We start from the raw sequence: 24,120 nt of genomic DNA on the forward strand, positions 1-24,120 counted from the left end.
CTCGATTATACCAGAATTATACCAGAACTCAATAAATGTACAATCGCATTCGAGTTTGATAAGGAACAACCGTTATACAATAAAATTCAGATTTCGAACTCATCTCTCAAGTTGGGTGACGACATTAACTTTGTGTTGTTTATTGGCTCTGGTAACCAGAAACAAAGAAGGAAAAACGAAACTCGCTTGAAGTATCTACTTTTTTTCCTACCTATTTGCTGGTAGTCTACGGGCCTCAATCTGTGAGCATTTGCTAACACTGGCCCGAGCAAAAACAGTGCTTCGCAGAATCTACTACCGAATCTAAATCACGACCTATTTTTTTATTTTTTTTATTCCGTTAATGGGTGGACGAGCTCACGGCCCACCTGATGTTAAATGGTTACCGAAGCCCATAGACATCTACAACGTAAATGCCGCCACCTACCTTAAGATATGAGTTCTAAGGTCTCAGTATAGTTACAACGGCTGCCCCACCTTTCAAACCGAAACGCATTACTCCTTCACGGCAAAAATAGGCGGGGTTGTGGTACCCACCCGCGCGGATTCACAAGACGTCCTATCACCAGTAAAGATCTAAACTAAAACCTACTAAAAAGATCCGGCGAGAAATTCAGTAGGTACGGTTACGGTAGGCAGCAGCTTGACTGTGCCCCTGGCATTACTGAAGTCCATGGGCGACGGTAACGTCGGTAACCACTCACCATCAGGTGGACTATGTGCTCGTGTGCCTACAAGGGCAATAAAAAAAAAGGTAAGAATCTTCAAAATGCACGTCATTTACATATTATTTGTAATGTTCTCGTATAATAAAAAACAAATCTGACACGTTTTACCAGTCGGTAAATTAATAAATCAGATAGCCAGTAGTCAACAGTCTGAGAGACGAGACAACAATGATAACGTTATGACACTTATCTAGTTACAAGTCTTAATTGTTCTGCGTGTTGCAAAGATGCTTGGCCGATTAGTCTGGGAAACGAACCCGACTGCGTTTGTATGGGGTTTGTTAGAAACCGTCACACTTTTATCATAGAACCTTTTTTTTTATTGCTTAGATGGCTAGACGAGCTCACAGCCCACCTGGTGCTAAGTGGTTACTGGAGCCTATAGACATCTTCAACGTAAATGCGTCACCCACCTTGAGATATAACTTCTAAGGTCTCGGTATAGTTACAACGGCTACCCCACCCTTCAAACCGAAACGCATTACTGATTCACGACAGAAATAGGCAGGGTGATGGAACCTACCCGTGCGGACTCATAAGAGGTCCTACCACCAGTAACACCACCAGTGCGCGTATACAGACTGATACTATACAGGGAGCTAGTTATCAACAACGGTTCTCGACTACAAAAGCGTAAAAAACGCTTTCACTAATCCTACGTTACGTTAGAACTTAACAAAATACAACTTTAAATGTCAAAATAATTTAAGTATACCTGCGGAATACACCAATCCGTTGAACGATCCATTGAAACCAACCCGAATCTTCATGAAGTCATCTTGACATTCAGCCTCAATATCTATGGAAGAAGCATTATATTAGTTAATATTGTTATTATTTTAAATCTTTATTACAAACTAGCTGACTCGACAGACTCGTAGTGCCTCAATCGATAAATAACAGACCTAAACTTTTGTATAAAATAAACTTAAAACAAACAAAAGGAATCCGTCCGACGGGGGACACATCAACGGGAAAACAAAATTGTTATTTTTATTTAATTCCGAGCATTTTTATATTTATCTACCTTTTAAACCTTCTCTGGACTTCCACATATAATTCAAGACCAAAATTAGCCAAATCTGTCCAGCCGTTCTCGAGTTTTAGCGAGACTAACGAACAGCAATTCATTTTTGTATATATAGAGACTAGTACACAATTATGTTATAAGGCATTCCCTGCCTTTTTTTTGGTATATAGGGATCGCTTTTGCTCACTCACATTGTACTCGGCTGCCGTTCGTACGATGTCTTCTGTACTCTCTTTCCCAGGCCGGGGGCTCCCTCCAACCCACATCAACTGCGGGTGACCGAGGCTTAATGCTTACCGGGATGTAGCCGTTTTTCTCCGATAAAAATACCACCTTAAAAGTAAATAAAAAAACAAAATTAGCTGTTTTGGATTCACAATGTTTTTTTGTCGCATAGTTGGGTGAACGAGCTCACAGCCCACCTGGTGTTAAGTGGTTACTGGAGCCCATAGACATTTACAACGTAAATACGCCACCCACCTTGAGATATAAGTTCTAAGGTCTCAGTATAGTTACAACGGCCCCACCCTTCAAACCGATACGCATTACTGCTTCACAGCAGAAATAGGCAGGGCTGTGGTACTTACCCGTGCGAACTCACAAGAGGTCCTACCACCATGGTGAGATTATTTTGATGGCGTAGATGAACAGACGAATAATCAGTCAACCTGATGCTATGTACTTATTATAGCCCAGAACAACATTACGAACCCCAAAGTGAATGTCGCGATTCATGTTGAGCAGTAAGGTAAAGACTCAGTTCCACGTATTAAAATAGCATCTTTAAATTAAAAACGAATAAATGACTCATAAAACTCCCTACCACTAGTATTCAAAGTCAGAAGGAGAGACAGAATAAACCGATGAAGCAGAAGACTAATTCAAGGAGGTCGTGCTCGCTCGTGTTATCTAATAAATCACTTAATAACCTTATTATAAGTAGCGGCAGCTATAGTAGAATAGAAGGTATTGGAAAAAAACATGAAGCGCGCTACTTTTCTTTTTATGTATAAGTCGATCCATAATCTGGATATCGCGAGTTTTCAAAAATTCTAATATACTAAATAGGTATGTAACGTATGATATAAAGTAAGGCGAATCTACTTACTAACCAAGCTTATTCATTAATATCCCAACGTCCTCATCAATTATCCCTATCAGTCTAACAGAGACGGTGTTAATAAACATCCGTAGAGACTGATGAAGATCTAAGCATTTGCGAAACAACATCATAACGTGCGGAGATTGGGCAACCGATGGCCCTGAGATAGCTAAGCGCATAACCACCACGTTCCGGCATCCATGGTTTATGACTGCCTCTATTACACATCACCTCCGCTAATTACTTGAATTATTTCAACTCGAACATTTTTTTATCGCCCTTGTAGGCAGACGAACATACGGCCCACCTGATGGTGAGTGGTTACCGTCACCCTTGGACTTCAGCAACGCCAGGGGCAGAGCCAAACCGCTGCCTGCCGCTTAAATCTAATTCTTACTTTGCAACCACAACAAATACAAAAAAGTTCGTTGAAGAATTCCAAATTGTTTTATCGGTTTGCATCCATTATCTTGGCTCGACAAAAGAAATGGTAAACAACCGAATTACGGTGAGTGGTAATGCACCATTTCACAGTCACGACCCCCTTGAAAATTTTGCACAATTAATGGCAATCGTAACTGGGCCAGGGCGGTTCACACGCCGCCGCCCGCCGTCGCCTCGCCTCTCTACGCATTATAAAATTAGGTCAGTGGACTACTGTCGCCACAACACTTCCACAAATTGATTTCGATAGAAAGAAAAAAAAACAACTAATAAACTTGAGAATGCATCGTGGTATGTCACGCTCCGTGGAACAAGCATGATAATAATGCTGAATCAGCTTGTTATCCACTCCGCGAAGTATTGTCATTAGAGCTTGTAATGCTAGTTAAATGATGGAATTCAAATTTTTGAGAACGCAATTATATGTAAAAATGAAGCGTTTCTGTGTACGAAAGTTCTCACTTTCCTACTGACACTAAAATAATGACCTCTCAACGCCATATCGAATTTACCGCATTTTAAAAATAATTACTGTAGTCACAAAGCGTCATGTGAAAATCGATCTCTTTACCATTAATAACATTTTGTAAATTACTATTTATATTATTGTGTCCTTAATCATTCACTCATGACACATATAAATTAATGAATCAAAACCAAGACCAGATGTAAGATTCTGGAAGAAAACGAGTATTAAACAGTACTTTTATTCAGATATTTATTAAGAATTAAAAGATGTGAGATTTTTATATCCATCCACTCTTAGAATTAAAACGCTTTGAATTAAGAAAAACAGTAAAACGCGTTCCAGCAGCTGACATTATCGTCTTTACAAAAATACAGTAATTTATTAAGAAAAGTAAGGGCTTGTGCAAACATTTAGGTCACACAATTGCCTGAGACCGCTATTCATGGTGCACGTACAAGTGAGCTAAACAACAGCTATTTCATCACACGCCGACGATGAGACAGGTCAGAGATTAAATCAATCCACACATCACAGCATTGTTGATATACGTTGACAGTGAACTTGACATTCTGCTGGGCAATTCTCACGAACTATTCTAACTCTTCGATGCAAACGTATTTTTAATGTATTGAAATTAGGTAATATACATTACATATTATGTTTTTATGGTTACACATTACATATTATGGTTACATATTATGAAAATTAATTTTTTTGTCATTAATGCACATTTTTTCTATGTAGGTTGGAAGATTAGTATTAAAACCACTTAAACAATGCTTCGTTTAATTAATATGTTAACTTACCGGAGCCCTCTTTTAGTATACATAATTTAAAGATAATTTTTAAATACTTCATACCGAACTCCAAAATAACTTTCATAGAATCGACATTTGTGTTATAAAAGTTACGAAAACTAACAATAGGAGTATCATCAACGAACGAGAGAGTATCAAAGTAACATTGAAGCAAAGTACAAATGTTGCAAAATGTAGGGCAATCTTGACCTCCTCCATTCAGTAGCAGGGCAGCGAGACGGGTGTGGCAATAAGGTGGCACCTTGCCTTGATGGTGTGTGTGCTCGTCCGTTAACAAACAGAACAATATGAACAATGCTCATATTCAATATCGTTGAACACCCAAAAGTCGATTATATATCATTTCGAACTTTCACTGCCCGAAAATCGATTCAGTAATGTCACATTAGCAAAGTGAGCTGCTCTGCATTAAAGTTACCAATTGACCGTAAAACCAACACGAAAACAGAACTACTGCCAGCCACAAAAAAAAAAACTGTAACCAATCATCTCATCGATTTCATTCAAAACTTCCAATGCAGTTGTGCTAAATAATGTGGATTGGCATCTTTTGTTGGAAACCTTTCACCCCGAGACTAAATATAATGACGGAGATTATCGCGTGCAATTCTTTAAATTGACTGCTTCGCCAATTTTAATAGTGCTACTTCGAGATGAACAAGCAGATTTGAACACGGAATGGAACCAAGATGATAAAGATGCTTTGTCTTTTGTCTTTAAAGCTATTTGTACATTAGGATAAATACTCGAATAATGACTGCTACTCCTAGTCAACGTTTTTTAAAGTACTATATTGGTAATCCCAAGACCCACTTGAGTTAAGTGAATACCGGAGTTCTAGGCATCACAGCAAATATGCCACCACTCACTTTGATACAAAAGTTCGGAGTCTCAATTGTATTTTATAACTATCTCACTTTTCGACCCACCCGCAACTAATGACTCGAGGATGTAATAGCCAGAATAGCGGTACTTACAAGTGTGCGCTCATAATTTCTGTCTAATTTTATGTTATGCTTTTTTTTCTTCCTACCAATGCTGGTAACCTCGAGAGGTTATGCCAGCTTCATCGAACGATTAGGTGAGCTCACGGGGCCCTAACCTGCTATGTTGCTAACACTAGCTCTAGCTAGTACAGTGCTTCGCAGAATCTACCATCGAATTGGAAACGCGACCCACTGAGAAAATCCCGCGAGAAACTCAGGTGTGCCTGTGGGCTAGGTTGCACGTCAAACTCTTCAGCGAATGTTTTCGACGAATTAGCACTAGTATTTGTTTACTTTGTTTATGAACTTAGCAATTCTAATGAACCCTAGCATGGTTTAGAATTAACAAACAAGATCAATTTCTAGAGAACGACCAGCGATAAAACTCTAAGTTAAATTAAAATTAATTCATTTTGTACTGTTCTCACTAAAGAATGTGAAAGCAGGAAAAAAAATTAAATTTCTATGAGACCAATATTATATAGGATATATAGGGATATATAGGTATATAAGTATAGGGATATATAGGTATATAAAGGGATATATAGGGAACATATAAATTTCCTCATATAGACAGTAAGTATCCGAGCAGAACTTTCTTTTTCTGTAAAATTATGCCTATTAAATTATTCTACAGTTGAACACCTACTTAATACTGTCTCAAGAAAAGTGAGAGTCGACAACATTAATGCACTTATCTGGCTTCATAATGAGGAAAACGTGGTCTAGTATATGCAGTAGCTCATAATGTCATGGATAGAAACACATTCTTTTCATGGCCACTTAGTAAATAGATTTCGATGTCACAGAACATATTTTTTTTGTTTTTTTTCTAAGCAATTTTTTTGCTAGCCACTGATATCTTAATAATTTGTCCAAATAAAAACTACCAAACTTAAACTGTATTGGGGCTTTTGCGAAAAGTATTTTCCTTTAAGATAACCGACTTAGTTGTAAGCGATTAACTAAGTCCAAAGATACACATAGAGTTTGGGGCGATACCTTCATTTTATTGAAAAAATCTACCCTTCTATTTGAATAGCTACGCGTGATTGCTTTGCAATAGAAATGGACAGGATTAAGGTATCGACCCGCGTATGAAGCCGCAATGCTACAACAGCTGAAATACCAAGTAGATCGTTAATCTAGTGAAACAAAAAAGGAGCCTGGATTCAATCAAGAACCGGATACGCCATGATCCAGTAATCTTATAACATTCGTAGACATAGTTATCTTCTACGATTAGTGCAGAAGTTTCTTCGACATAATAACTTGTCAATTACTAATTATATTTCAGGTACTAATCGACTAATTGGAATGGTTAAATTAAAACAAAGAGAACAGATGAGTAATATTTCATTGTAACTCACCGGGTCTTGTTCACTTCCATCCGTTTTCAGAGCTTCTCTTGTTTCATTCTGAAACAAAAATGATATTTCAATATATACTATTTCGATTTGAAATATCAGTTCGGAAATGACGGCTGGCTTGTGATTGTTAAATAATATAAGCTTGTTAAGTGTAGCTTGATACGCAGGACTGTTAACATAATGATATTTTTGGGATCGATTCTGTTCGAAAATCTCAATAATAAATTTACTCTGCCAACAGACAGTATAGTTATACATTTATTGCTACCTGAAAAAGTTTTGCTACCTTTGCCACAGAGGTAGGTACTGGGTCAGGCGGATCTTCTCCGGAGCCCTCGTGTACCTCAGAAGATGCTGAACCCAAAGCCGAGTCAGTGAGGTCTTGTGATGAATCCGATTCCGCCGAGGACGTATCCAGCTGAGGCACTGAGTTAACTTTCTGTAAAGATAGTAACAATAAATTAGCGAGCCAAGCCGAATCTTCTGTGTTGTGGTTACTGGAACACACATATGTATAAAACAAAAACAAAACGTGAATTTGTTTTCAATATTCAGTTATCATAATGTATAGAACTTCTTCTCCAATGACCTGAAGTGATAATTGATAAAGACGAAAACAATTAATTTGTTACACACATTTTCAATTTTAAAACAAAAAAATCAACACGCAGTCCAAGCTATAATCATAAATCAGGCTGTTGTTTGATAACTGAAGTTTGTATTGTATAAGTGACACGCAATCAGTTACTGAGAGACTTATGAATTTATCAATAGATGTCATAGCCTTATCTCCTTAGCGTTCGAATTTAAATATACCCTAAACTAGAAAAATATCTCCTGAAAATCTAACCAACCGAACATTTTTTTTATATTTGGAGTCTAGTCACCAGTTTTAAATTTAACACTTGTTTTCTATTAAGAATCTTATTTTACACCTAAAAGTCAACTTTAATAAAGACAGTTGAAATAGAATGAAAACATACCTCGAACAATGTAAGAAGACAGCAAACGATGAATACCCTGTAACAAAGAAAACTTATTTCAGAAATTGTAAAAAAATAATATAACATAAGCCAGATAATTTCATACGCGAGACCATAAAACTCGATTAAATGAAGAAATTTCTTCAATAACATGCTCTGTGCGTAACCAAATCGAATCGTGATACATTCTAATGATTGTTTTAAAATAATATCAGCAAACAAATTGAAACTAAACGTGTCTAAAATCGAGCCGCACAATGCAATGTGCCGCGCTATTGTTCTGGTACGGCTCCTTAGTAATGTCGGGTCAAAAGACACGGCCCGCTAATAACAGGCCACGCGGCATCAATCCGGAGCATGCAATAACAATATCAATTACTGCTCACCGCACACAAACTATAACTATTGTTGCGTTATAGATTATCTACGGATAAACGTACGTTTTATTAATAAAATTCCAGTTTTAAGTACGGTCCAAATGATTCGGATATGATCGTTCTAAGAATGCATCATTTGTCAAAACGTGTACTCAAAGTAAAGTTACGAAGCTTAATGTTATAGGCTATGTCAAAAAGTACACAATTAATAAAATTTTGGGATTCTGTTAATTGTTATTGAACAAGTCTTAGATGAAATTATAAATATAAGTTTATAAAGTCGTTATCTGTTTAACATAGCGATCGATACTAATCTATAGGATCGAGCGATATACGAAAGAAAAGGGTAACAAATTTATATTATTACGATTCCGTTGCGGTTTGTACATCTGCTCTCTTCGGGTAATATAGTTCGGCTGTCAGTGACCTTTCTGAGGCCGGCGACAGACCGTATCCCCTGTAAACCTTCATCCAATGAACCAATGAATTTACGAGCAACAAAATATATTTCTCAACCTCGTTATTTTGTTGTAATCATAAATAAAAGTAAACAGACTGCAAACTAAGTAGAAAGTGTAAAGTTTTGAGGCTAAAAAAATAAATAACCTATATATATAGACTTTACAAGTATTAACTCATACTAAAAACGTTCAAGACTTTTTCTGAAACGTATCTAATTAATAATAGTCATTTTACAAGTAACCACAATTAAAATTCACCACTCAGCATATATTTAGCATATGTATATTTATACATATATTTTTATATTATATATTTATGCATTCGGCTCGGAATGACGAAATAGTCGTTGTTCTACTTCAAATGAGAACTGGACGTAATATACGTATATTCGACTTATCAGAGTCTACGTGCATCCCTAAAGAGTTGGATGCCGAGCTCGTTAAGGCCGACCTTCTCGAACAAGGCCTACCGGTTAACTCCGTACACCGCATGCATACAGGCCGCGGAAGGGAGCCATATAATATGGTTCTCGTCGCCCTCCAGCCTACCCCCGAGGGTAAGCAAATATTCAACATCCGAACGGTCTGTAGCCTTTCCGGAATCGCAGTCGAAACCCCACACAAGAAAGGCACACCTAGCCAGTGCCATAACTGCCAATTATACGGGCATTCTTCCCGTAACTGTCACGCGCGCCCCCGATGCGTCAAGTGCTTAGGCGATCACGCCACGGCCCTATGCACTCGCGATCAAAAAACCGCGACGGAACCGCCTAGCTGCGTCCTGTGTCGAACACAGGGTCACCCCGCAAATTACCGCGGATGCCCCCGAGCCCCTAAAATAAATCGACGCGTCGCCCGCCAAAACCGCCTCCGAGCTTCCGGCCCAGACATCAAAGCCTCGGCACCCTCTGTGTCGCAGGCTAAGCCAGCGTTCGTTTCGGCGCCGGTGCCCAGTGTCTCGGCCTGGGCGAAACCGCTGCCGTACACGAACACGGCTACAACTCCCTCCTCCGCGATTCGTCCCGCCCCCGCGACTCGTCCCTCTCCCGCGACTTGCCCTCCGACCGCGTCCGACAATCTCGCTTTAGCGATCGACTTCTTTCAGTCGATCAACTTTGAGCGCGTTAACGCTTTGGGCGACGCCATTCGCGCTGCCTCCACTGCACAACACTTTATCGCCGTTGTGCAAGAATACGCCGACGTATACGCGTCATTAAATACGTACGTCCTCCCCTCACTCCGCCGGTAATCAATGGCGTATATAAGTAGAATAAAGCCCCTATCCGTAACGATAGGATTTTTTAACGCTTACGGTCTCGCAAATCAACGTGATCAGGTTTCTGACTTTTTGCGTGACCATCAAATTGATATCTTTTTAGTGCAGGAGACCCTACTTAAGCCCGCGCGCCGTGACCCTAAAATCGCGAACTATAACATGGTCAGGAACGACAGGCTCTCTGCTCGTGGTGGTGGTACCGTCATTTACTATAGAAGAGCCCTGCATTGCGTCCCGCTCGATCCTCCCGCGCTCGCTAATATCGAAGCATCAGTGTGCCGAATCTCACTGACGGGACACGCGCCGATCGTTATCGCGTCCGTTTATCTTCCACCGGATAAGATCGTTCTAAGCAGTGATATCGAGGCGCTGCTCGGCATGGGGAGCTCTGTCATTCTGGCGGGCGACCTAAATTGTAAACACATCAGGTGGAACTCACACACTACAACCCCGAATGGCAGGCGGCTTGACGCGTTAGTCGATGATCTCGCCTTCGATATCGTCGCTCCGCTAACCCCGACTCACTACCCGCTAAATATCGCGCATCGCCCGGATATACTCGACATAGCGTTATTAAAAAACGTAACTCTGCGCTTACACTCGATCGAAGTAGTTTCAGAGTTAGATTCAGACCACCGTCCCGTCGTTATGAAGCTCGGTCGCGCTCCCGATTCCGTTCCCGTCACGAGGACTGTGGTGGATTGGCACACGCTGGGCATCAGCCTGGCTGAATCTGATCCACCATCGCTCCCGCTTAACCCAGACTCTACCTCGTCTCCTCAGGATACCGCTGAAGCCATAGACATCTTAACGTCACACATCACCTCGACATTAGATAGGTCATCGAAACAAGTTGTAGCGGAGGACTTCCTTCGCCGCTTCAAATTGTCCGACGATATTAGGGAACTTTTTAGAGCTAAGAACGCCTCGATACGCGCCTACGACAGGTATCCTACCGCGGAAAATCGTATTCGAATGCGTGCCCTACAACGCGACGTAAAGTCTCGCATCGCCGAAGTCCGAGATGCCAGATGGTCTGATTTCTTAGAAAGACTCGCGCCCTCTCAAAGGTCTTACTACCGCTTAGCTCGTACTCTCAAATCGGATACGGTAGTAACTATGCCCCCCCTCGTAGGCCCCTCAGGCCGACTCGCGACGTTCGATGATGATGAAAAAGCAGAGCTGCTGGCCGATACATTGCAAACCCAGTGCACGCCCAGCACTCAATCCGTGGACCCTGTTCATGTAGAATTTGTAGACAGTGAAGTAGAACGCAGAGTCTCCTTGCCACCCTCGGACGCGTTACCACCCGTCACCCCGATGGAAGTTAAAGACTTGATCAAAGACCTACGTCCTCGCAAGGCTCCCGGTTCCGACGGTATATCCAACCGCGTTATTAAACTTCTACCCGTCCAACTCATCGTGATGTTGGCATCTATTTTCAATGCCGCTATGGCGAACTGTATCTTTCCCGCGGTGTGGAAAGAAGCGGACGTTATCGGCATACATAAACCCGGTAAACCAAAAAATCATCCGACGAGCTACCGCCCGATTAGCCTCCTCATGTCTCTAGGCAAACTGTATGAGCGTCTGCTCTACAAACGCCTCAGAGACTTCGTCTCATCCAAGGGCATTCTCATCGATGAACAATTCGGATTCCGTACAAATCACTCATGCGTTCAACAGGTGCACCGCCTCACGGAGCACATTCTTGTGGGGCTTAATCGACCAAAACCGTTATACACGGGAGCTCTCTTCTTCGACGTCGCAAAAGCGTTCGACAAAGTCTGGCACAACGGTTTGATTTTCAAACTATTCAACATGGGCGTGCCGGATAGTCTCGTGCTCATCATACGGGACTTCTTGTCGAACCGCTCTTTTCGATATCGAGTCGAGGGAACCCGCTCCTCCCCACGACCTCTCACAGCTGGAGTCCCGCAAGGCTCTGTCCTCTCACCCCTCCTATTTAGCTTATTCGTTAACGATATTCCCCGGTCGCCGCCGACCCATTTAGCTTTATTCGCCGACGACACGACTGTTTACTATTCCAGTAGAAACAAGTCCCTAATCGCGAAGAAGCTTCAGAGCGCAGCCCTAGCCCTAGGACAGTGGTTCCGAAAATGGCGCATAGACATCAACCCAGCGAAAAGTACTGCGGTGCTATTTCAGAGGGGAAGCTCCACACGGATTTCCTCCCGGATTAGGAGGAGGAATCTCACACCCCCGATTACTCTCTTTAGTCAATCCATACCCTGGGCCAGGAAGGTCAAGTACCTGGGCGTTACCCTGGATGCATCGATGACATTCCGCCCGCATATAAAATCAGTCCGTGACCGTGCCGCGTTTATTCTCGGTAGACTCTACCCCATGATCTGTAAGCGGAGTAAAATGTCCCTTCGGAACAAGGTGACACTTTACAAAACTTGCATAAGGCCCGTCATGACTTACGCGAGTGTGGTGTTCGCTCACGCGGCCCGCACACACATACACACCCTTCAATCTCTACAATCCCGCTTTTGCAGGTTAGCCGTCGGAGCTCCGTGGTTCGTGAGGAACGTTGACCTACACGACGACCTGGGCCTCGAATCTATCCAGAAATACATGAAGTCAGCGTCGGAACGGTACTTCGATAAGGCTATGCGTCATGATAATCGCCTTATCGTAGCCGCCGCTGACTACTCCCCGAATCCTGATCATGCAGGAGCCAGTCACCGTCGACGCCCTAGACACGTCCTTACGGATCCCTCAGATCCAATAACCTTTGCACTAGACGCCTTCAGCTCTAGGAGCAGGCTTAGGGACCTCGGTAACCGTACTCGTCGAACTCGACAAAGAGTTCGCCGTGCAACCTAACCCATGAATCAGCTCGCTGAGTTTCTCGCCGGATCTTCTCAGCGGGTCGCGATTCCGATCCGGTAGTAGATTCATTCGCGAAACAATTGCTCTTGAGTTGTTAGGTCTCCTTCGGAGGCGCTCGGGCAGTTGTTAGCAAATCCCACCCCTCTTGGCTGAGCCTTTGCTCGCCCACCTGTCCTGGTGAAACTGGAAAGGCCTCCGGGCCACCAGTAATCCATCAATCATAAAAAAAAAAAAAAAAAAAAAGTCTACGTGCTACGAGAGCCGTTTGACGTGAGTGAAATATTTATGAAAGAAAAAAAACGAAACAAATTTTTATAAAATTATCTAATATGATTCTGGTCAGGGTATCGGGCTACAGTAATAAAATTAATATATTTTCATTGGTACTTGATACTTGTGTACATTATTTTTCTTTTCTTCTCTACTATACTTATACGCTGATAGCCTTAGAGGCTATTTCTTATCCGACCGCTACGGGGCAACGCTAAGTCGCCGACACCCAAACATATCTAGTCGGATCACCCGGATTTACTCTCGGTGCTTTTAGGCCTCTCAAGCACCGGTCACCGTCCTCGAGAGTTCGCCGAGCGAATTAATGCACAGAAACAGCCCACTGAGCCTCAATCTGAGAGAATTTACTAACACTAAGCCTATCAAGAGCAGTGCTTCGCAGAATCTAGCCACTGAGAAAATCCGGCAAGAAACTCAGTGTGCGGTGTTTATGGGCTAGTTCGCTCGTATAGCTCTTCGTCGTAATCGACAAATTTGACAAGGATGGTGATCAGCACTTGAAGAGCTTAAAAGCACCGAGAGTAGATCCGGGGAAAGCCATGTTTCGGGCGACAGCAGTGTTCCGTTGCCCAGTCGCCTAGGTCGGATATATAACTAGCGGCAGCCACGATAACAGGGTAATCGTGTCGCGCCGCTATACCCAAGTAGCGTTCTGACACTACTTTAAGATACTTGTGCATTCTCAAGTTAATCGAAAGTCTTGAATTTAATAAAAGTTATTGCAAGATTCCATTACACATACACATTTTAGTCTAATAGAAGCATGCAAGCATAAGGCTACATAAGATTTTGTAGCCTTAGTTACGCCAAACATTCCCTGATCATTTCGTGATTGTAAACGCTATCAATCAGTACCAGATCACGCCGGATCTGTCGTTAACTAAGTTATAATCGATATCAATCGTGATCGAAACATCGGCTCCGTTATCTCGAGAAACGCAATCGGCTTACAATTTGCGCCGGCGTGCATCTGCTGACCAAATGGAAGTGCATTTATTCGACGTCACATTTGTTAAATTAAAAATATATTTTATAATACTTTCTTAATACTTTAATTTACTATTACTTTACAATGCCTTACTTTTTGGTAGTCACATTGTGAATGCAAGCGAAATTTAGATATGAGAGAGAAATTACTCTTCATCGAAATGATTTATACAATATTTTAAGTGAGAATTTTTAGACGAACCCAGACAGGCTCAAAACTCGCCTTTTCTTCCTATTCGTACACTCTTGACAGAGTGGTCGTGGTCATGCATCAGTCGGATCCTGCGATACCGATGCTCTCGCGATGCGACGCCATGTGGCACGATGTTTCGCAGAGTGAGAGCAAACATTTATGTTGGAGTGAGTAACAGATTTTATGAGGTCGGTCCATCGTGTTGGAGATCGTCCGCGAGATCTTACTATATTGCGCGCCTTTTACTATATTACCATTCAATATAATAATTACGAGAATTAATAGAAATTACAAATACAACTACCACGTATGTCCACATGTTTCTACAATGCGAAAGTCTTTTTTTTTTGCTTAGGTGGCTGGACGAGCTCAAGTTGCCAATAGCATAGGCACATGAATATAGTATTAGATATTGTCATCCATGAATCCACATATTATCAATCTATAGTCGAGAGAACCACTGTGCAATACAATTATGTGTTCGATCTTATTACAACGTCTACAGACTCTGAAAATTGCATTAAACTGGATGGTTCTTTAGTCATTCTATTTATAGCAATCACGCTCCTCGATCCTGTTATATTGGAACAATCTGTTATTTTGGAACAGGCTACTGGAACTACTTTACCTGTTGCAGACCATCCCTAAATAATAGACGAATAATATATCTTCACAATGGTGATATTTTCGGTATTGTACAGAATTATGTAATTTTACATGTTAATGTCACGTCTCCAGAGCACCGTTAGTTCCACGAGAACACGCACAAATTTACAAGCGTTGCCGGAAACGAGCGTCTGCGATTTACACGTAATAACAAATGAATTAATAGAAGCTTAAAAACGTCTTCATAATTGCTTCCATATCTCACTAACACAGATCTCAAGCTATTGTCGGCCTGCGTAGACACTCGCCATCATTCACTCAGCAGTAATTTGAAGGTGGGCAGTAGAATAAGGTGAGAAATACACTAAGCTATTTTAATATACCATTCGTATTAAAATTGACGCCGATCTCACAACTCCAAACGGCTGGCTTTTTTTGTTATTTTTTATTGCTTAGATGGGTGGACGAACTCACCGGCCACCTGGCCTTAAGTGGTTACTGGAGCCCATAGACATCTACAACGAAAATGCGCCACCCACCTTGAGATATAAGTTCTAAGGTCTCAGTATAGTTACAACGGCTGCACCACTCTTCAAACCGAAATGCATTACTGCTTCACGGCAGAAATAGGTAGGGTGGTGGTGCCTACCCGTGCGGACTCACAAAAGATCCTACCACCAGTAAATGAGCAAACTAGTTGTGATCTCAATCAAAACTTACTTTCGGTTCAATCGAAAACTTTTATTATTCATTATGCCTATTAATGATTCTAAAGGCAGATTTAGAGGACGACGCGTAAACCTATCGCTCGCGTTGATGTCTTTTCAATGCAAGAATCTACGCACGTGTGTTATCAATCTTTCCTCGACTGAAAGTTGATTTAATTCACGATAGCTTTTCTTGTAGGTAGACAGTTAGCTAATAATAGTACTGGAATCCCGACTATCTCTACCATAAAGTACCAGCAAGGTAAGAAATACCAACCCAACTGAAACTTCAAAGTTGTTTCTTTATTAGGATAACGACATTCAAGCTGTGATGGCTATGCTTTTCGACAACTTAACATCCCTATACTGATGTTAACTTAAAAGATATAGATCGGAGGTACCGGGTACAAAAGTATGGGTACAACATGTTCTCTACTAATACCTGTATACTATTGGACAGCACTACCTTATACCTTTTTATTGCCCTTGTAGGCAGACGAGCATACGGCCCACCTGATGGTGAGTGGTTACTGTCGCCCATGGACTTCAGCAATCCCAGGGGCAGAACCGCTACCTACCGCTTAATACTCTCCACAAGCCTCGTTTGAAGAAGGACATGTTATATCGCTCGGGAAACACCGTGGAGGGGAGCTCATTCCATAGCCGGATGGTACGTGGCAAAAAAGACTTCTGGAAACGCACTGTGGATGACCGCAGTGGCTCCAGGTAGTAGTAGGCTATAATAGGTACAGGTATAGCTATGCCCCTGGTATTAGCGATGTCCAAGAACGACAGTGATTACTTACTATTAGCTTATTCTATACATTACCTATATCTCTGTATATAGGATAAACTTTTACTGCCGATATGTTACTTTTTTTTTGTTATTTAATTTTTTTACTGAAATTCGGAACCTTCTATTTTGAAATCTATAATAAGCGGCAATAAAAACGCGTCATCAAAGTATTTTTCGCGGTTTCCGCGAGTCGCAAGCATAATTAACATTACTTTCACAATTTAACTTCAGATTTATTATTTTTGACGTTTTGAACGCTTTTTACAAATTTCGTTATCTTCATTACAGTGTTGTTCTTACTGCCATCTAGTTTTCCATAAAAAAAAAAACCCTTTTATTTATAAATACGTTTCTTTGTGCCCTATAAATCTAAAATGCGTTTTCTATAACCATAAAACCTATTTTTGGCAATTCTCAATCATAATTTCTCAGCAGCTTTTCGGCAATATTATTTCCGCCAACAAATAACATATACAGCCTTAATCAAATACAACAGAAACACATTCACGGTCGCAAACAAGAAAAGACGATTAGCTAACGAATTCAGTTACGGTCATTGTTTAAATTAATTGAATTACGCAACGTAATCTCTGTAAACATTGCATAATAACTGACAAGGCTTTAGACGTCGCTTCCGTTCTAAACTTCCCTAAAATTGTTCATGAAATTATTATTTAATTTAATTAATATTCAGTAAAGCATAATTGCTCGCCTTTGGACGAGGTCAAAATTTCGAATGGAATCTAGTTCATCAATCCTTTGAAGTCACAGAACCATTGTCATACTCATTGGCCCAGTGGAACGATGCCTATATGGAGTACTAAAATTCCTCCTTCGGTAGGAACCCTAACGCCAAGTATACCGACCGTGTCAGAGCTAAAAACAGTAGCTACAAATTGCCCACCATCGTAATAATAAAAGCCACAGATTTCTTAACTATCCCTTCTAATAATATTAACTATGGCTTGGATCACCTACTGCTCCATAGTAAGTTGGCCAGGTGAGGTAAAATAAGGTATTTGTAGTATTATAAGAATGAGAAAAAATCCCAGTTAATCTTTGGATAATATCCTCCAAAACTTGCAAATTAAGTCACAAAAAAATATCGAATTGACGTTAAGTGATAAACACTCAAACAAACAATTTCCATGATAGACTATTAAATAAGTTTTACATATTATATTTAAAAGGTACTAGCATTTGGAACTACGGATGCGACCTCCAATGATTTCCTAACTCAAGAACTATACCCTAATTAATACTTCCTCTAAAAACCTAAGCGAGTGTCTTAAATTCATTTTAATTTGTTGACTACTTGAATGTAGATTTTATAATTACGTGTCTTTAATAAGGAATAGATAGAAATGAGTTTCTAATTTTAATGGTCATGACATTAAAAATAAAATTTGGCCCTTAATTTAACATTTAACAACTGATTTAGGATTTTCAAAGTGAGATAGATACTCGTATTGAACGATGCGACCATTCCTATATTCAAAATTCAATATGTAGATACATTTTTTTCTAATTAAATACGTATTTCACACATATTCACGGATTACGATAAAGAAATAATATCATGTAATCAAATCGAATTGGCATAATGACTATACAAACTGGGATATAGACATCCACGTGCTTCAGTTACCACTTAACATCAAATCCTCATCGGGATGCGGGATGCAGAATCAAGCATAGAGAATTGAGAATATTGAAAATGTTCTGAATAAAATGTGTCTCAGATTGAGCGGTAGTCATTGTCCACAATCACCTTAAAGTAAATAGGTACTAGTGCCAATATTAAGACGCGAAATTTAAATATAAAATACGATAATTCTAAAGATATTTACCCGTTAAATATGGGCGCCTATCTAATTCTACACAAAAATGGAAAGGTCTCTACAATCACATCAAATCTACAACAATACAGTTGATTAAAACAATGTTAATCTCATCAATTGACTCCGTTATTGATTTGGATTCCTTGATTTTTTTTCTTCTAAGATCTAATTATCATGTCGATTTGAATACATACTTATTTTTGCTACAAAACAATTTTACCATCCCATGTGATTTTCATATAATTTACACATAAGCTCATCACTCATGCTTGATTTGTACTAAATATATAGCATGCATGATGACAATGCAGATATAAGTTTACCGATACCCAACTTATTCCTTTACAAGAAGTAACCATTATTATACATATTATTATACTCAGTTATTACAGTAAACAGATGCTAATCTCGTTTGCGAAACTGGTAACGGACTTCACGCTTAACATCCGATAATAACAATAATCTCGGACGTACATATTCTCCGGGTATGTCACATCACACGGCCGATCGCCGCTAAGGGTGAAATTAAAGCAAGCGCGTTCGGATACCGGAACGAACCGTTACCAGTCACGCCACGGCTCGTGTGACATCGCGGGCTGTTTGCACCTCGCATCTCGAGTTAATGCGACAATCATGCAATGGTTTGAAATGTGTATTTTAATCCAGAACTCCCATTAAGCAGCTCACAGCGATATTTTATTTTATTGCTCGAGCAGGCAGACGAGCATACGGCCCACCTGATGGTGCCACCACCTCAACCAGTTTCGAAATTGCCAGTGAGGTCACACACTTTGCGGAGGTGTGGATCAGCGCCTCCGAGAATCGATGGCCCTCGTCTCACTATTACACCACAGGATATAGCCAATGTGAAGTTAAGGAAAACTAAGATACTTAAACTATGAGAGACTTTTGCGAATAGGTCCAATCGGGATAAAATTATTTTTGTCTTTATCACTTATTTTTAAAAAAACTCAAAAACGGTTTGTATTGGCACACTATTTTACTGTGGCTTTTTTATTATTGCCCTTATAGCGATACGATCATGCAGCTCACCTAATGGTGAGTGGTTACCGTCGCTCGTGGACGTCAACAATGCCAGGGACAGAGCCAAGCCGCTGCCTACCGCTAAATTAAGAGATACTACTTAGAGATACCGAATTTAAGAGATACTAGTTTAAGAAATTAAGTTTAAGTTTAGTAAGAGTTTAAGAAATACTACAATTATAAGAATGGTCAGCATTTTCAGGATGACAGTAACGCTTTTATAATCATCGATATATACTTCATATTGCTTATTAAATGGCTCTTTACTCTAGAACCTTCTCAGCACGGCCGCTCCCTCGCGTAGAAGGCAAGCCGGATTGAATAAAACACCAAACAGTTCAAATTTAATGTAATCTTTTTCAGAACTTTTTAGTTATCGGTATAATAAAATAAACTCATGACCCTCCCTTCCGTTATTAATGATTCTCGATGTCGGTAGAATACAAAACTGAGCCACCACCCATACTACTAGAAATCAGATCGAACTCCCAAATTTTATTATAAAACAGGAGTTCCCATCCTTCGAACCGGATTAGAGAACTATTTACTTGGCAATAGAAATAGATTTAATAATAATTCCACCCGCGCAGACTCACGAACACGCCATATTAAAAGAGAGGTACCGAAATTGATAACTTCGTGAATTTTATTTTTATTATAATTTTATTTTTATTATATGTCATTCCTTTGTGGAAGATGTTCATTAAATGATACGTATTCCCTAAGGAATATTGGTAATGTAGTAACATCGCATCGCTTGATACACTGTGCGTCGTATCGTTTAAGTCACGACAGCTTAAATCGTTTTTTTTTAAATCGTTTAAAAAAACTATAATAACAAAATACGCTTTTTTACAATAAAATCATTTTTTCTTACACTATTCATCATCAGCCTGTATCTATCCACTGCTGGATGTAGGCCTCTCCCATAGTCCGCCACAATGAACGATCCTCCGCCTTCCGCATCCAATCTCTCCCAGCATATCGCCGCAAGTCATCGGTCCAACGGGCAGGGGGACGCCCAACGCTGGGGTGTAAGGGGTAGCAATGGCATCACAGCTACTCAATAGCCAACCTCACCTGCTCGTGGTGCACCCTGCTAGCTAACGGACGAGGCCCTGGCGACCGACCGATGGCGGTGTAACCATCCATAATAAGCTATGTCTGTAAATACAAACAAGTCAGGACATGGGCAGCAGCATGCCCTGAGGAAAGGACATAGTACTGCGGTCACCAACCCGCCTGCCAAGCGTGGTGACTACTGGCATAACCCTCCCAATGAACTTACACTATTATTAATTCAAATTTATTAAAATTTATTTTCTATTTTTTAGTTGGGTTTTTCTATAAAAGCGTATTTTGATAGTTTTTTAAACTGTTCTTTATTTTTCATTTGATTTCAATTTTTTCTCATTTAAAAAAAAAAAAAAAAATTTAATATTGAATTGTCATCGGTCCTTAATAAGTATACAAAATTTCGAGTTAATCCGACGTTTTGAAGGGGTTCAAAATCATGTTCAAAGATTCCGTTACAAACATACCTAGTCAGTTAATAAATTCTGTCACATGTTTAATGTAAAATAATTGAAACAAGTTTATTCATTATGTAACCATTCATATACCAAAATGAACTTAACAAAACATAGATTCTTATGACACTAAAGTTTATTCAAAATGACCTCCGTGATTTTGAATACAGGCCTTCAATCTGCGCGGCCAGTCGTCTATCGCAGCACGAACGAAGTCCATGTCAATATCGGCGGCTGCCTTAATCAAGGATGTCTTGAGTGACTCCAAATTGGGATGAGGCTTTGAGCACGCCTTTTCCTCCAAGTGTTGCCATATCTTGTAATCTAACTGATTCAAATCTGGACTGGAGGAGGGCCAGTCTTCGTGCCGGATGAAGTCGATTTCACGCGCCGCCAACCAGTCTTGTGTGCTCTTCGCTCTATGAGCTGGCGCCGAATCTTGTTGGAATACCCAGTGCCTGTTATTGAACACGGTATGAGAAACAGGTTCCACAAGGTTCGTCAGGACCGTATTTTGATACACAACTGCATTCGTTTTTACACCTTTCTCACAAAAATGTACCTCTGTTAAGCCCCAATAAGAAACTCCCAACCATACCATGAGCGAGGATGGAAAATGACCTCGTTGGACACGCGGAATACGGTTGCTCGCTTCTTCACTACTGTGTGCATACACCTTATCATTTTGTTTGTTGTAGCTCTCTTCTACGGTAAAAATTTTTTCATCCAAAAAAAGAATTTCCCGAATTTTTTTTCCCGCGTACCGCTTCAACAAACCGCGGCATCTCTTCAGTCTCAGGTCCATTAGACGAGCATTCAAACGATGTCCTGTTTTTCTTCGATATGCCCGAAGCCCTAAGTCTTCACTTAACACCCTTTTTACCGTGGTTCTGCTTAACCCCATCTGAAGGGCCAACAGTTTCTGCTTACGTTTGGAATTTCTTTGAATTCGCGCCTTCACAGCTTTTATCACTGCTGGAGTCCTAACAGACCGAGGGCGACCACTTCTTGACCTGTCATCTACACTAGAGTCTTCATTGTATCGTTTGATGGTACGATAAACGAATCTTTTGGTTGTATTCAAATTTTTCAGTATGTTGAAAATTTGAATTGGCGCGTAACCGCAACGATGCAACGCAATAACTGCAACACGGTCTTCTTTAAGCGTCCACTCCATATTTAAAAATGAGTAAAATTCTAAAAGTATACATTTTTATTTTCATGAACAATTCGAAATTCGAATTCAATAAACTTTTTTGTGGCCAGCATTCTAAAAGAAAAGTTTTTTACTGTGTGACAATACTTATGACCTGACTAGTTACATACGTCTGAAGTTAATAAAAGCGTATCAAAAATAAACTGATTCATGATTATCAAAAACATTTGCGTTTCCATTTTCGAAAATACTAACGGAATGGCAAATCAAGGTGTGTTCAATACTTTAATAATAAATAATTTAACAAACAGTAATTGAGTATTTAGGTCCACAACAGCCGCAGAGTTTGGAGGCAGAGATGCGGATAAGACATGCCTTTTATTCCGTTCAACCGTAGCGGGGTCACAGAACTAGTACAAACATAATTTTCTTGTTGCGTCGCGAATTTATTTATTTTTATTGATTATATTGTTAAATTGCGAGTGTTTGGCTGGCCGATTTTCAACTTGTGTGACTCAGAAGCGTGGGAGCCACTGCTTATCCTTGCGTCCAATGTTATATTGCTATTCTTATAATGAAACGGTAGATTTGTGGTTTTCGTGTTAGTAAACTTAATAACAACTTGAATTTCCTTTTATAATCCCATAATGGATAAATATATATTAATTACTCTTCGATATTACAACAAAAAAATGTTACGACACAAAAAATCTTTCATAGTTTTCGAAACTTTTTTAATGAAGTTTCTAAAAAAGCAAATCCTTTAAAAAATAAAGTCTTTAAATTAAGTAATGAAAATAGGCAACGAATTTTTATATATATATTTTTTTTTTATTCTCATACGAACCCCGTATAAACTATACTAAATTATTTTTCATAATAATCTTAACAGTGTTGGTTTAGCTTCAGAAACATTTAATGATTTTGTTTTTTTTTAAACTTAAAATTCCCTGTAAAATTAGCTTTTCAAAGCAGACTCACCTCAATACAAGCATCATTTTGCTGAAAACACTTCTACTGCACTGAATTAATAATTCAACACTGCACAATAAATTTAAGTTAGATTTATATAAATACAAAACTACACGATGCTTCGTGCGTGTTCAATAAACTTTGGTTGACGGAGAACGCGCGCGTCTCTCTCAACAACCGCCGGTGAAGTGGTTGTTCGGAGGCCGGTACTGAACACTTCATGCGAAGAAAGGTTAATAACGATCACTCTAACGCCTTTACAAAACGTCGAAGTGAAAATTGTAATGGTAAAAGCATTTTTTTTTCTATCAAATTCAAAGTAATTTAAATTTTGTACAATACTTGATAGTAAGTACCCTATCTCATTGGAGTCGATGTTACGAGTACTTACTCGAATAATTTAAAACTTTCGGAAAGCTTTCAATTTCAATTTTTGTTTTCAGTTTTATTGTGCTCCAAATTTTTTATGTGTCAAATAAATATAAAATACATATTTTGTTTAATTTTATATGACGGTGAGCAGGTTTGCGTGTCTGCGTCCCTTTTTTTCTTTTTTTTTAACGCTGGGGAATCCATTTACGGATACCCGGTCGAGAGGGGTAATAGACCGGGTTATGTCGGACTCCGGCGCCTCCAGAGAAGAAGAGGGAGAAGTGGAGGAACAAAGTCCTCCTCTTCTTCCAATTCCTACCGGGAGACTACGCCTTGAGAAAGGCGCGCGAGGCGCTGCGCGGCGTCTACCACGCAGGACCCGCCCCGCAAAACCGACTACCGACTAAACCCCATCGAGCTCCACCACTCCGACTCCACGAAACCTACGGTACCGCACAATGCGCGCCGCAGGCTCGCCGTCGCCGATACCCGTCCTGACAATAGGACGGGATCCAATCCCAGGGAAGATCCCGCAGGACGTCGTCTCGGGAGACACCGTGAGTGGCGCATAGGAGCCACCTTGCGCCGCCTCACCACGGAACCGACAGCAGAGCACCGGGCACCCCCGCACCCAGTACCCAACAGTCGTTACGGGAGATTAACGAGAGCATCGTGCCCGCGTCGCCCACCCCGCCTTCTTCGCTGAGGAGCCGAAGAGGGATT

The 24,120-nt window shown here is 40.3% G+C and overlaps 2 protein-coding genes across 3 annotated transcripts in view; both read right to left on the bottom strand.

The window, feature by feature from the left end:
* Positions 1 to 23,203, bottom strand: part of LOC114240877 (uncharacterized) — a 33,883-nt gene extending 10,680 nt beyond the window's left edge. The window contains exons 1-6 of one of the 2 annotated variants that reach the window (XM_089734810.1): positions 23,035 to 23,203; positions 7,931 to 7,967; positions 7,234 to 7,386; positions 6,948 to 6,995; positions 1,950 to 2,091; positions 1,444 to 1,527 (exon numbers count right to left, since the gene is read on the bottom strand). In XM_089734810.1, the coding sequence (XP_089590936.1) occupies positions 1,444 to 1,527; positions 1,950 to 2,091; positions 6,948 to 6,995; positions 7,234 to 7,386; positions 7,931 to 7,967; positions 23,035 to 23,051 (481 nt within the window). In that variant the 5' untranslated portion in view covers positions 23,052 to 23,203. Of the gene's footprint in view, positions 1 to 1,443; positions 1,528 to 1,949; positions 2,092 to 6,947; positions 6,996 to 7,233; positions 7,387 to 7,930; positions 8,238 to 23,034 lie in introns of those variants that run through there. The other variant, XM_089734809.1, reaches the window with a different exon arrangement.
* LOC114240896 (uncharacterized) overlaps positions 1 to 24,120 on the bottom strand; it is a 173,394-nt gene that overhangs the window by 122,801 nt on the left and 26,473 nt on the right. The gene's annotated exons all lie outside the window — the stretch shown is intronic.

Source organism: Bombyx mandarina, chromosome 18 (assembly GCF_030267445.1).
Source record: "Bombyx mandarina strain Sakado chromosome 18, ASM3026744v2".
NCBI lineage: Eukaryota > Metazoa > Arthropoda > Insecta > Lepidoptera > Bombycidae > Bombyx > Bombyx mandarina.